Here is a 13,302-nt window from a genome sequence, read left to right as displayed (position 1 = left end):
TGGGGGGGGGCTGGTTTGTTTTTGGGGTGTGCAGAGCTGTGCAGGGCAGGGTGTGAGGCTTGTAGGGCGGGGGGCTCTTCTTGAAAGCCAGAGGGGGTGAGGTGATGAGGGGGGGCTTGTATTGTGGGGTGGAGGGGGCAGAGTCGAGTGTGTTGGTTGGAGATTAGAGGGGTGCTTCTGTGGTGTAAGAGCAAGCCTCAGGGTATTCCTTGAGAGAAACAGGGCGGATGTGGAGGCCTGTTCATGTGTGTGCAAGGGACGGATGTGGGGGCCTGTTCATGTGTGTACATGGGACGGATGTGGAGGCCTGTTCATGTGTGTACAAGGGACGGATGTGGGGGCCTGTTCATGTGTGTACAAGGGACGGATGTGGAGGCCTGTTCATGTGTGTACAAGGGACGGATGTGGAGGCCTGTTCATGTGTGTGCAAGGGACGGATGTGGGGGCCTGTTCATGTGTGTGCAAGGGACGGATGTGGGGGCCTGTTCATGTGTGTGCAAGGGACGGATGTGGGGGCCTGTTCATGTGTGTACATGGGGCGGATGTGGAGGCCTGTTCATGTGTGTACATGGGGCGGATGTGGAGGCCTGTTCATGTGTGTACATGGGACGGATGTGGAGGCCTGTTCATGTGTGTACAAGGGACGGATGTGGGGGCCTGTTCATGTGTGTACAAGGGACGGATGTGGAGGCCTGTTCATGTGTGTACAAGGGACGGATGTGGAGGCCTGTTCATGTGTGTGCAAGGGACGGATGTGGGGGCCTGTTCATGTGTGTGCAAGGGACGGATGTGGGGGCCTGTTCATGTGTGTGCAAGGGACGGATGTGGGGGCCTGTTCATGTGTGTACATGGGGCGGATGTGGAGGCCTGTTCATGTGTGTACCTGGGGCGGATGTGGAGGCCTGTTCATGTGTGTGCAAGGGACGGATGTGGGGGCCTGTTCATGTGTGTACAAGGGACGGATGTGGGGGCCTGTTCATGTGTGTACATGGGGCGGATGTGGGGGCCTGTTCATGTGTGTGCAAGGGACGGATGTGGGGGCCTGTTCATGTGTGTGCAAGGGACGGATGTGGGGGCCTGTTCATGTGTGTACAAGGGACGGATGTGGGGGCCTGTTCATGTGTGTACATGGGGCGGATGTGGGGGCCTGTTCATGTGTGTGCAAGGGACGGATGTGGGGGCCTGTTCATGTGTGTACATGGGGCGGATGTGGAGGCCTGTTCATGTGTGTACAAGGGACGGATGTGGGGGCCTGTTCATGTGTGTACATGGGGCGGATGTGGAGGCCTGTTCATGTGTGTACATGGGACGGATGTGGGGGCCTGTTCATGTGTGTACAAGGGACGGATGTGGAGGCCTGTTCATGTGTGTGCAAGGGACGGATGTGGGGGCCTGTTCATGTGTGTGCAAGGGACGGATGTGGGGGCCTGTTCATGTGTGTGCAAGGGACGGATGTGGGGGCCTGTTCATGTGTGTACATGGGGCGGATGTGGAGGCCTGTTCATGTGTGTACATGGGGCGGATGTGGAGGCCTGTTCATGTGTGTACAAGGGACGGATGTGGGGGCCTGTTCATGTGTGTGCAAGGGACGGATGTGGGGGCCTGTTCATGTGTGTGCAAGGGACGGATGTGGGGGCCTGTTCATGTGTGTACATGGGGCGGATGTGGAGGCCTGTTCATGTGTGTACATGGGGCGGATGTGGAGGCCTGTTCATGTGTGTGCAAGGGACGGATGTGGGGGCCTGTTCATGTGTGTACATGGGACGGATGTGGAGGCCTGTTCATGTGTGTACAAGGGACGGATGTGGAGGCCTGTTCATGTGTGTACAAGGGACGGATGTGGAGGCCTGTTCATGTGTGTGCAAGGGACGGATGTGGGGGCCTGTTCATGTGTGTGCAAGGGACGGATGTGGGGGCCTGTTCATGTGTGTGCAAGGGACGGATGTGGGGGCCTGTTCATGTGTGTACATGGGGCGGATGTGGAGGCCTGTTCATGTGTGTACATGGGGCGGATGTGGAGGCCTGTTCATGTGTGTACAAGGGACGGATGTGGGGGCCTGTTCATGTGTGTGCAAGGGACGGATGTGGGGGCCTGTTCATGTGTGTGCAAGGGACGGATGTGGGGGCCTGTTCATGTGTGTACATGGGGCGGATGTGGAGGCCTGTTCATGTGTGTACATGGGGCGGATGTGGAGGCCTGTTCATGTGTGTACAAGGGACGGATGTGGGGGCCTGTTCATGTGTGTGCAAGGGACGGATGTGGGGGCCTGTTCATGTGTGTACATGGGGCGGATGTGGGGGCCTGTTCATGTGTGTACAAGGGACGGATGTGGGGGCCTGTTCATGTGTGTACATGGGGCGGATGTGGGGGCCTGTTCATGTGTGTACAAGGGACGGATGTGGGGGCCTGTTCATGTGTGTACATGGGGCGGATGTGGAGGCCTGTTCATGTGTGTGCAAGGGACGGATGTGGGGGCCTGTTCATGTGTGTACAAGGGACGGATGTGGGGGCCTGTTCATGTGTGTACATGGGGCGGATGTGGGGGCCTGTTCATGTGTGTGCAAGGGACGGATGTGGGGGCCTGTTCATGTGTGTACATGGGGCGGATGTGGAGGCCTGTTCATGTGTGTACAAGGGACGGATGTGGGGGCCTGTTCATGTGTGTACATGGGGCGGATGTGGAGGCCTGTTCATGTGTGTACAAGGGACGGATGTGGGGGCCTGTTCATGTGTGTACATGGGGCGGATGTGGAGGCCTGTTCATGTGTGTGCAAGGGACGGATGTGGAGGCCTGTTCATGTGTGTGCAAGGGACGGATGTGGGGGCCTGTTCATGTGTGTGCAAGGGACGGATGTGGGGGCCTGTTCATGTGTGTACATGGGGCGGATGTGGAGGCCTGTTCATGTGTGTACATGGGACGGATGTGGAGGCCTGTTCATGTGTGTACAAGGGACGGATGTGGAGGCCTGTTCATGTGTGTACAAGGGACGGATGTGGAGGCCTGTTCATGTGTGTGCAAGGGACGGATGTGGGGGCCTGTTCATGTGTGTGCAAGGGACGGATGTGGGGGCCTGTTCATGTGTGTGCAAGGGACGGATGTGGGGGCCTGTTCATGTGTGTACATGGGGCGGATGTGGAGGCCTGTTCATGTGTGTACATGGGGCGGATGTGGAGGCCTGTTCATGTGTGTACAAGGGACGGATGTGGGGGCCTGTTCATGTGTGTGCAAGGGACGGATGTGGGGGCCTGTTCATGTGTGTACATGGGGCGGATGTGGGGGCCTGTTCATGTGTGTACAAGGGACGGATGTGGGGGCCTGTTCATGTGTGTACATGGGGCGGATGTGGGGGCCTGTTCATGTGTGTACAAGGGACGGATGTGGGGGCCTGTTCATGTGTGTACATGGGGCGGATGTGGAGGCCTGTTCATGTGTGTGCAAGGGACGGATGTGGGGGCCTGTTCATGTGTGTACAAGGGACGGATGTGGGGGCCTGTTCATGTGTGTACATGGGGCGGATGTGGGGGCCTGTTCATGTGTGTGCAAGGGACGGATGTGGGGGCCTGTTCATGTGTGTACATGGGGCGGATGTGGAGGCCTGTTCATGTGTGTACAAGGGACGGATGTGGGGGCCTGTTCATGTGTGTACATGGGGCGGATGTGGAGGCCTGTTCATGTGTGTACAAGGGACGGATGTGGGGGCCTGTTCATGTGTGTACATGGGGCGGATGTGGGGGCCTGTTCATGTGTGTGCAAGGGACGGATGTGGGGGCCTGTTCATGTGTGTACAAGGGACGGATGTGGGGGCCAGTTCATGTGTGTGCAAGGGACGGATGTGGGGGCCTGTTCATGTGTGTGCAAGGGACGGATGTGGAGGCCTGTTCATGTGTGTGCAAGGGACGGATGTGGAGGCCTGTTCATGTGTGTACAAGGGACAGATGTGGAGGCCTGTTCATGTGTGTGCAAGGGACGGATGTGGGGGCCTGTTCATGTGTGTGCAAGGGACGGATGTGGAGGCCTGTTCATGTGTGTACAAGGGACGGATGTGGAGGCCTGTTCATGTGTGTGCAAGGGACGGATGTGGGGGCCTGTTCATGTGTGTACATGGGGCGGATGTGGAGGCCTGTTCATGTGTGTACAAGGGACGGATGTGGGGGCCTGTTCATGTGTGTACATGGGGCGGATGTGGAGGCCTGTTCATGTGTGTACAAGGGACGGATGTGGGGGCCTGTTCATGTGTGTACATGGGGCGGATGTGGGGGCCTGTTCATGTGTGTGCAAGGGACGGATGTGGAGGCCTGTTCATGTGTGTACATGGGACGGATGTGGGGGCCTGTTCATGTGTGTACATGGGGCGGATGTGGAGGCCTGTTCATGTGTGTACAAGGGACGGATGTGGGGGCCTGTTCATGTGTGTACATGGGGCGGATGTGGGGGCCTGTTCATGTGTGTACATGGGGCGGATGTGGGGGCCTGTTCATGTGTGTACATGGGGCGGATGTGGGGGCCTGTTCATGTGTGTGCAAGGGACGGATGTGGGGGCCTGTTCATGTGTGTGCAAGGGACGGATGTGGAGGCCTGTTCATGTGTGTGCAAGGGACGGATGTGGAGGCCTGTTCATGTGTGTGCAAGGGACGGATGTGGGGGCCTGTTCATGTGTGTACATGGGGCGGATGTGGGGGCCTGTTCATGTGTGTGCAAGGGACGGATGTGGGGGCCTGTTCATGTGTGTGCAAGGGACGGATGTGGAGGCCTGTTCATGTGTGTGCATGGGACGCATGTGGAGGCCTGTTCATGTGTGTACTTGGGACGGATGTGGAGGCCTGTTCATGTGTGTACAAGGGACGGATGTGGGCCTGTCTGTGCACACAGCTTGTAGGTGGGGTGTGAGGTGACCCTGTCTGTGCACAGCCTGTAGGCGGGGTGTAAGGTGGTCCTGTCTGTGCACACAGCCTGTAGGCGGGGTGTGAGGTGGTCCTGTCTGTGCAATGCCTGTGGGCGGGGTGTGAGGTGGCCCTGTCTGTGCACACAGCCTGTAGGCGGGGTGTGAGGTGGTCCTGTCTGTGCAATGCCTGTGGGCGGGGTGTAAGGTGGCCCTATCTGTGTTCACAGCCTGTAGGTGGGGTGTGAGGTGACCCTGTCTGTGCACAGCCTGTAGGTGGGGTGTGAGGTGGCCCTGTCTGTGCACAGCCTGTAGGTGGGGTGTGAGGTGGTCCTATCTGTGGACACAGCCTGTAGGCGGGGTGTGAGGTGGTCCTGTCTGTGCACAGCCTGTAGGTGGGGTGTGAGGTGGTCCTATCAGTGCTCGCAGCCTGTAGGCGGGGTGTGAGGTGACCCTGTCTGTGCACAGCCTGTAGGCGGGGTGTGAGGTGGCCCTGTCTGTGCTCACAGCCTGTAGGCGGGGTGTGAGGTGGCCCTGTCTGTGCACAGCCTGTAGGCGGGGTGTGAGGTGACCCTGTCTGTGCACAGCCTGTAGGCGGGGTGTGAGGTGACCCTGTCTTTGCACAGCCTGTAGGCGGGGTGTGAGGTGACCCTGTCTGTGCACAGCCTGTAGACGGGGTGTGAGGTGGTCCTGTCTGTGCTCAGCCTGTAGGCGGGGTGTGCGGTGGTCCTATCTGTGGGCACAGCCTGTAGGCGGGGTGTGAGGTGGTCCTATATGTGCACAGCCTGTAGGGGGGGTGTGAGGTGGTCCTGTCTGTGGGCACAGCCTGTAGGTGGGGTGTGAGGTGGTCCTGTCTGTGCACAGCCTGTAGGCGGGGTGTGAGGTGGCCCTGTCTGTGTGCACAGCCTGTAGACGGGGTGTGAGGTGGTCCTATCAGTGCTCGCAGCCTGTAGGCGGGGTGTGAGGTGACCCTGTCTGTGCACAGCCTGTAGGTGGAGTGTGAGGTGGCCCTGTCTGTGCACAGCCTGTAGACGGGGTGTGAGGTGGTCCTATCAGTGCTCGCAGCCTGTAGGCGGGGTGTGAGGTGACCCTGTCTGTGCACAGCCTGTAGGCGGGGTGTGAGGTGGTCCTGTCTGTGCACAGCCTGTAGGTGGGGTGTGAGGTGGCCCTGTCTGTGCACAGCCTGTAGGTGGGGTGTGAGGTGGCCCTGTCTGTGCACAGCCTGTAGGCGGGGTGTGAGGTGGTCCTATCTGTGTTCACAGCCTGTAGGTGGGGTGTGAGGTGGCCCTGTCTGTGCACAGCCTGTAGGTGGGGTGTGAGGTGATCCTATCTGTGCACAGCCTGTAGGTGGGGTGTGAGGTGATCCTGTCTGTGCACAGCCTGTAGGTGGGGTGTGAGGTGATCCTGTCTGTGGGCACAGCCTGTAGGCAGGTGTGAGGTCGTCCTATCTGTGTTCACAGCCTGTAGGTGGGGTGTGAGGTGGCCCTGTCTGTGCACAGCCTGTAGGTGGGGTGTGAGGTGGTCCTGTCTGTGGGCACAGCCTGTAGGCAGGTGTGAGGTCGTCCTATCTGTGTTCACAGCCTGTAGGCGGGGTGTGAGGTGGCCCTGTCTGTGCACAGCCTGTAGGTGGAGTGTGAGGTGATCCTGTCTGTGCACAGCCTGTAGGCAGGTGTGAGGTCGTCCTATCTGTGTTCACAGCCTGTAGGTGGGGTGTGAGGTGGCCCTGTCTGTGCACAGCCTGTAGGTGGGGTGTGAGGTGGTCCTGTCTGTGGGCACAGCCTGTAGGCAGGTGTGAGGTCGTCCTATCTGTGTTCACAGCCTGTAGGCGGGGTGTGAGGTGGCCCTGTCTGTGCACAGCCTGTAGGCGGGGTGTGAGGTGGTCCTGTCTGTGTTCACAGCCTGTAGGTGGGGTGTGAGGTGGCCCTGTCTGTGCTCACAGCCTGTAGGTGGGGTGTGAGGTGGCCCTGTCTGTGTGCACAGCCTGTAGGCAGGTGTGAGGTGGCCCTGTCTGTGCGCAGCCTGTGGGCGGGGTGTGAGGTGGTCCTATCTGTGGGCACAGCATGTAGGCAGGTGTGAGGTGGCCCTATCTATGCTCACAGCCTGTAGGCAGGTGTGAGGTGGTCCTGTCTGTGTTCACAGCCTGTAGACGGGGTGTGAGGTGGCCCTGTCTGTGGGCACAGCATGTAGGCAGGTGTGAGGTGGCCCTGTCTGTGCTCACAGCCTGTAGGCGGGGTGTGAGGTGGTCCTGTCTGTGCACAGCCTGTAGGCGGGGTGTGAGGTGACCCTGTCTGTGCACAGCCTGTAGGCAGGTGTGAGGTCGTCCTATCTGTGTTCACAGCCTGTAGGTGGGGTGTGAGGTGGCCCTGTCTGTGCGCAGCCTGTAGGTGGGGTGTAAGGTGGCCCTGTCTGTGCACAGCCTGTAGGCGGGGTGTGAGGTGGTCCTGTCTGTGTTCACAGCCTGTAGGCGGGGTGTGAGGTGGCCCTGTCTGTGCACAGCCTGTAGGCGGGGTGTGAGGTGGCCCTATCTGTGGGCAGCCTGTAGGCGGGGTGTGAGGTGGCCCTATCTGTGGGCACAGCATGTAGGCAGGTGTGAGGTGGTCCTGTCTGTGTTCACAGCCTGTAGGTGGGGTGTGAGGTGGCCCTGTCTGTGCTCACAGCCTGTAGGCGGGTGTGAGGTGGTCCTGTCAGTGCTCACAGCCTGTAGGCGGGGTGTGAGGTGACCCTGTCTGTGCACAGCCTGTAGGCAGGTGTGAGGTCGTCCTATCTGTGTTCACAGCCTGTAGGTGGGGTGTGAGGTGGCCCTGTCTGTGCACAGCCTGTAGGTGGGGTGTGAGGTGGCCCTGTCTGTGCACAGCCTGTAGGTGGGGTGTGAGGTGGCCCTGTCTGTGCGCAGCCTGTAGGTGGGGTGTGAGGTGGTCCTATCTGTGGGCACAGCCTGTAGGCAGGTGTGAGGTGGTCCTGTCTGTGTTCACAGCCTGTAGGCGGGGTGTGAGGTGGCCCTGTCTGTGCTCACAGCCTGTAGGTGGGGTGTGAGGTGGCCCTGTCTGTGCTCACAGCCTGTAGGCGGGGTGTGAGGTGGCCCTGTCTGTGCACAGCCTGTAGGTGGGGTGTGAGGTGGTCCTATCTATGCTCACAGCCTGTAGGTGGGGTGTGAGGTGGTCCTGTCTGTGGTCACAGCCTGTAGGCAGGTGTGAGGTGGCCCTGTCTGTGTTCACAGCCTGTAGGCAGGTGTGAGGTGGCCCTGTCTGTGCTCACAGCTTGTAGGTGGGGTGTGAGGTGGTCCTGTCTGTGCGCAGCCTGTAGGTGGGGTGTGAGGTGGCCCTGTCTGTGCACAGCCTGTAGGCGGGGTGTGAGGTGACCCTGTCTGTGCACAGCCTGTAGGCGGGGTGTGAGGTGGTCCTGTCTGTGTTCACAGCCTGTAGGTGGGGTGTGAGGTGGTCCTGTCTGTGTTCACAGCCTGTAGACGGGGTGTGAGGTGGCCCTATCTGTGGGCAGCCTGTGGGCAGGTGTGAGGTGGTCCTGTCTGTGTTCACAGCCTGTAGACGGGGTGTGAGGTGGCCCTATCTGTGGGCAGCCTGTGGGCAGGTGTGAGGTGGTCCTGTCTGTGCTCACAGCCTGTAGGCAGGTGTGAGGTGGCCCTGTCTGTGCTCACAGCTTGTAGGTGGGGTGTGAGGTGGTCCTGTCTGTGCTCACAGCCTGTAGGCAGGTGTGAGGTGGCCCTGTCTGTGCTCACAGCTTGTAGGTGGGGTGTGAGGTGGTCCTGTCTGTGCGCAGCCTGTAGACGGGGTGTGAGGTGGTCCTATCTGTGGGCAGCCTGTAGGCGGGGTGTGAGGTGGTCCTGTCTGTGCACAGCCTGTAGGCGGGGTGTGAGGTGGTCCTGTCTGTGTTCACAGCCTGTAGGCGGGGTGTGAGGTGGTCCTGTCTGTGTTCACAGCCTGTAGGCGGGGTGTGAGGTGGTCCTGTCTGTGTTCACAGCTTGTAGGTGGGGTGTGAGGTGGTCCTGTCTGTGCGCAGCCTGTAGACGGGGTGTGAGGTGGTCCTATCTGTGGGCAGCCTGTAGGTGGGGTGTGAGGTGGTCCTGTCTGTGCGCAGCCTGTAGACGGGGTGTGAGGTGGTCCTATCTGTGGGCAGCCTGTAGGTGGGGTGTGAGGTGGTCCTGTCTGTGTTCACAGCCTGTAGACGGGGTGTGAGGTGGCCCTATCTGTGGGCAGCCTGTGGGCAGGTGTGAGGTGGTCCTGTCTGTGCTCACAGCCTGTAGGCAGGTGTGAGGTGGCCCTGTCTGTGCTCACAGCTTGTAGGTGGGGTGTGAGGTGGTCCTGTCTGTGCTCACAGCCTGTAGACGGGGTGTGAGGTGGTCCTATCTGTGGGCAGCCTGTAGGCGGGGTGTGAGGTGGTCCTGTCTGTGTTCACAGCCTGTAGGCGGGGTGTGAGGTGGCCCTGTCTGTGTTCACAGCCTGTAGGCGGGGTGTGAGGTGGCCCTGTCTGTGCTCACAGCCTGTAGGCGGGGTGTGAGGTGGTCCTATCTGTGGGCAGCCTGTGGGCAGGTGTGAGGTGGTCCTGTCTGTGCTCGCAGCCTGTAGGCGGGGTGTGAGGTGGTCCTGTCTGTGCTCACAGCCTGTAGGCGGGGTGTGAGGTGGCCCTGTCTGTGCTCACAGCCTGTAGGCGGGGTGTGAGGTGGTCCTATCTGTGGGCAGCCTGTGGGCAGGTGTGAGGTGGTCCTGTCTGTGCTCGCAGCCTGTGGGCAGGTGTGAGGTGGTCCTGTCTGTGGGCAGCCTGTAGGTGGGGTGTGAGGTGGCCCTATCTGTGCGCAGCCTGTAGGCGGGGTGTGAGGTGGCCCTGTCTGTGTTCACAGCCTGTGGGCAGGTGTGAGGTGGTCCTGTCTGTGCTCACAGCCTGTAGGCGGGGTGTGAGGTGGCCCTGTCTGTGCTCACAGCCTGTAGGCGGGGTGTGAGGTGGCCCTGTCTGTGCTCACAGCTTGTAGGTGGGGTGTGAGGTGGTCCTATCTGTGGGCAGCCTGTAGGCGGGGTGTGAGGTGGCCCTGTCTGTGCTCACAGCCTGTAGGCGGGGTGTGAGGTGGTCCTATCTGTGGGCAGCCTGTGGGCAGGTGTGAGGTGGTCCTGTCTGTGCTCGCAGCCTGTGGGCAGGTGTGAGGTGGTCCTGTCTGTGCTCGCAGCCTGTAGGCGGGGTGTGAGGTGGTCCTATCTGTGGGCAGCCTGTAGGCGGGGTGTGAGGTGGTCCTGTCTGTGTTCACAGCCTGTAGGCAGGTGTGAGGTGGTCCTGTCGCCCAAGGCTGCGCTTCCTGGCCCTCGGGGTGCAGAGAAGGGTCCTCGGACTCTTACAGTCATCACACCCCTCCCCCATCGCACAGTGAAAGGCTTACGGGTCAAAGGACAGAGGCACGGGGTCAAAGGTCAACGGTAAACAAACAGGAGCGCGGGCTCTCCGGTGTCAGACAGGCTAGAACCAGCCCGAGGGTGCGACCACCACAACCCAGAGCAGACAAGACACCACGACCAACCACAACCCAGAGCAGACAAGACACCACGACCAACCACACCCGAGCAGACCCAACACCACAACCAACCACACCCGAGCAGACACAACACCACAACCAACCACACCCAGAGCAGACACAACACCACAACCAACCACAACCCAGAGCAGACACAACACCACAACCAACCACACCCCGAGCGGACAAAACACCACAACCAACCACAACCGAGCAGACACAACACCGCTACCAACCACACCCCGAGCAGACACAACACCACAACACCCACAACCCACAGCAGACACAACACCACAACCAACCACGCCCAGAGCAGACACAACACCGCAACCAACCACACCCCGAGCAGACACAACACCACAACCAACCACACCCAGAGCAGACACAACACCGCAGTCAACCACAACCCAGAGCAGACAAAACACCACAACCAACCGCACCCCAGAGCAGACACAACACCAAAACCAACCACAACCCAGAGCAGACACAACCACACCCAGGGCAGACACAACACCGCAACCAACCACACCCCGAGCAGACACAACACCACAACACCCACAACCCACAGCAGACACAACACCACAACCAACCACACCCAGAGCAGACACAACACCGCAACCAACCACACCCCGAGCAGACACAACACCGCAGTCAACCACAACCCAGAGCAGACACAACCACACCCAGGGCAGACACAACACCGCAATCAACCACAACCCAGAGCAGACACAACACCACAACCAACCTCGATCAGTGTGAAGACCACCACAAGCCAGAGCAGACACAACACCAGAACCAACCTCGATCAGTGTAAAGACCATCACAACTAAGAGCAGACACAACACTACAACCAACCACAGCCAGTGTGAACACAACCACAACCCAGAGCAGACAGAACACTACAACCAACCTCAGTCAGTGTGAAGACCACCACACACCGAGCAGACACAACACCACAACCAACCTCGATCAGTGTATAGACCACCCCAACCCAGACAGACACAACACCACAACCAACCTCAATCAGTGTGAAGACCACCACAACCCAGAGCAGACACAACACCAGAACTAACCTCGATCAGAGTGAAGACCACCACAACCCACAGCAGACACAACTCCACAACCAACCTCGGTCAGAGTAAAGACCGCCACAAGCCAGAGCAGACACAACACCAGATCCAACCTCGGTCAGAGTGAAGACCACCACAACCCAGAGCAGACACAACACCAGATCCAACCTCGGTCAGAGTGAAGACCACCACTACCCAGAGCAGACACAACACCAGATCCAACCTCGGTCAGAGTGAAGACCGCCACAAGCCAGAGCAGACACAACACCAGAACCAACCTCGATCAGAGTGAAGACCACCACAACCCAGAGCAGACACAACACCAGATCCAACGTCGGTCAGAGTGAAGACCACCACAACCCAGAGCAGACACAACACCAGATCCAACGTCGGTCAGAGTGAAGACCGCCACAAGCCAGAGCAGACAGAACACCAGATCCAACCTCGGTCAGTGTGAAGACCACCACAACCCAGAGCAGACACAACACCAGATCCAACGTCGGTCAGAGTGAAGACCACCACAACCCAGAGCAGACACAACACCAGATCCAACCTCAGTCAGAGTGAAGACCGCCACAAGCCAGAGCAGACACAACACCACAACCAACCATGGTCAGTGTGAAGACCACCACAACCCAGAACAGACAAAACACCACAACCAACCATTGGCAGTGTGAAGACAATCAGAGACCAAGCACAACACCGCGGACATTCTGGGCAGCCTGAAGACAACCACAGTCCAGACACAACACCTCAGCCAGTCTGGCTCCTTTCTGCAGTGCTGGGGCAGCATGGCACGCCTGTCTGTGCCAGGGGCAGGATGGCAAGCCTGTCGGCGCCAGGGGCAGCATGGCAGGCCTGTCTGTGCGAGGGGCAGCATGGCAGGCCTGTCTGTGCGAGGGGCAGCATGGCAGGCCTGTCTGTGCGAGGGGCATCATGGTACGCCTGTCTGTGCCAGGGGCGGGTGGCACGCCTGTTTGTGCCAGGGGCGGATGGCACGCCTGTCTGTGCCAGGGGCGGGTGGCATGCCTGTCTGTGCCAGGGGCAGCATGGCACGCCTGTCTGTGCCAGGGGCGGGTGGCCGCCTGTCTGTGCCAGGGGCGGGTGGCACGCCTGTCTGTGCCAGGGGCGGGTGGCACGCCTGTCTGCGCCAGGGGCAGCGTGGCACGCCTGTCTGTGCCAGGGGCAGCATGGCACACCTGTCTGTGCCAGGGGCAGCATGGCACGCCTGTCTGTGCCAGGGGCAGCATGGCACGCCTATCTGCGCCAGGGGCAGCGTGGCACGCCTGTCTGTGCCAGGGGCAGCATGGCACGCCTGGCAGTGCCCGGGAGCCGGGCGGTGGTGACCATGTTTGATGGCCGGCAGGGCCAGCGCTTCCCAATGAGAAACCAGCCCCGTGTGTGCTGGGGAGGGGGTGCCCCGCACCCCCCTCCGCTGTCTGCCCCCCCTCCTCCACCCTATCACGCACCTGGTATCCTGGAGGTGCGGTCCTCCCGGGCGCAGGGGGTCCTCTCCATCTCGGGGTACAGCCGGTCTGGGGGTCCTCTCCCCCTGAAGGTCGCTCTGTCCGCCTTCAGCTGCTGTTTCTTCAGCCGGAGACTCTGAACGACCACCACCCGGAGCCGCGGAGCCACCGCGTCCTTCCCAAAGGTCAGGGCTAAATTAAACCCAGCGCAGGCCCTGTGTGTGCTGGGACAGGCCTGTGTGTGCTGGGACAGGCCTGTGTGTGCTGGGACAGGCCTGTGTGTGCTGGGACAGGCCTGTGTGTGCTGGGACAGGCCTGTGTGTGCTCCTGTGTGTGCTGGGACAGGCCTGTGTGTGCCGGGACAGGCCCTGTG

At 60.2% G+C, this 13,302-nt stretch overlaps 1 protein-coding gene across 1 annotated transcript in view; it reads right to left on the bottom strand.

Moving 5' to 3' along the window:
* Positions 1–13,066, bottom strand: part of PFKFB1 (6-phosphofructo-2-kinase/fructose-2,6-biphosphatase 1) — a 129,567-nt gene extending 116,501 nt beyond the window's left edge. The window contains exon 1 of the mRNA XM_078664541.1: positions 12,933–13,066. Within this exon, the coding sequence (XP_078520667.1) occupies positions 12,933–12,981 (49 nt within the window). The 5' untranslated portion in view covers positions 12,982–13,066. The remainder of the gene's footprint in view (positions 1–12,932) is intronic.
* Positions 13,067–13,302: the final 236 nt, after the last annotated feature.

The sequence above is a fragment of the Lissotriton helveticus genome, chromosome 10 (assembly GCF_964261635.1).
Source record: "Lissotriton helveticus chromosome 10, aLisHel1.1, whole genome shotgun sequence".
Classification (NCBI taxonomy): Eukaryota; Metazoa; Chordata; class Amphibia; order Caudata; family Salamandridae; genus Lissotriton; species Lissotriton helveticus.
The sequence above is the reverse complement of the archived record's forward strand: the minus strand, read 5'-3'. Positions and strand labels throughout refer to the sequence as shown.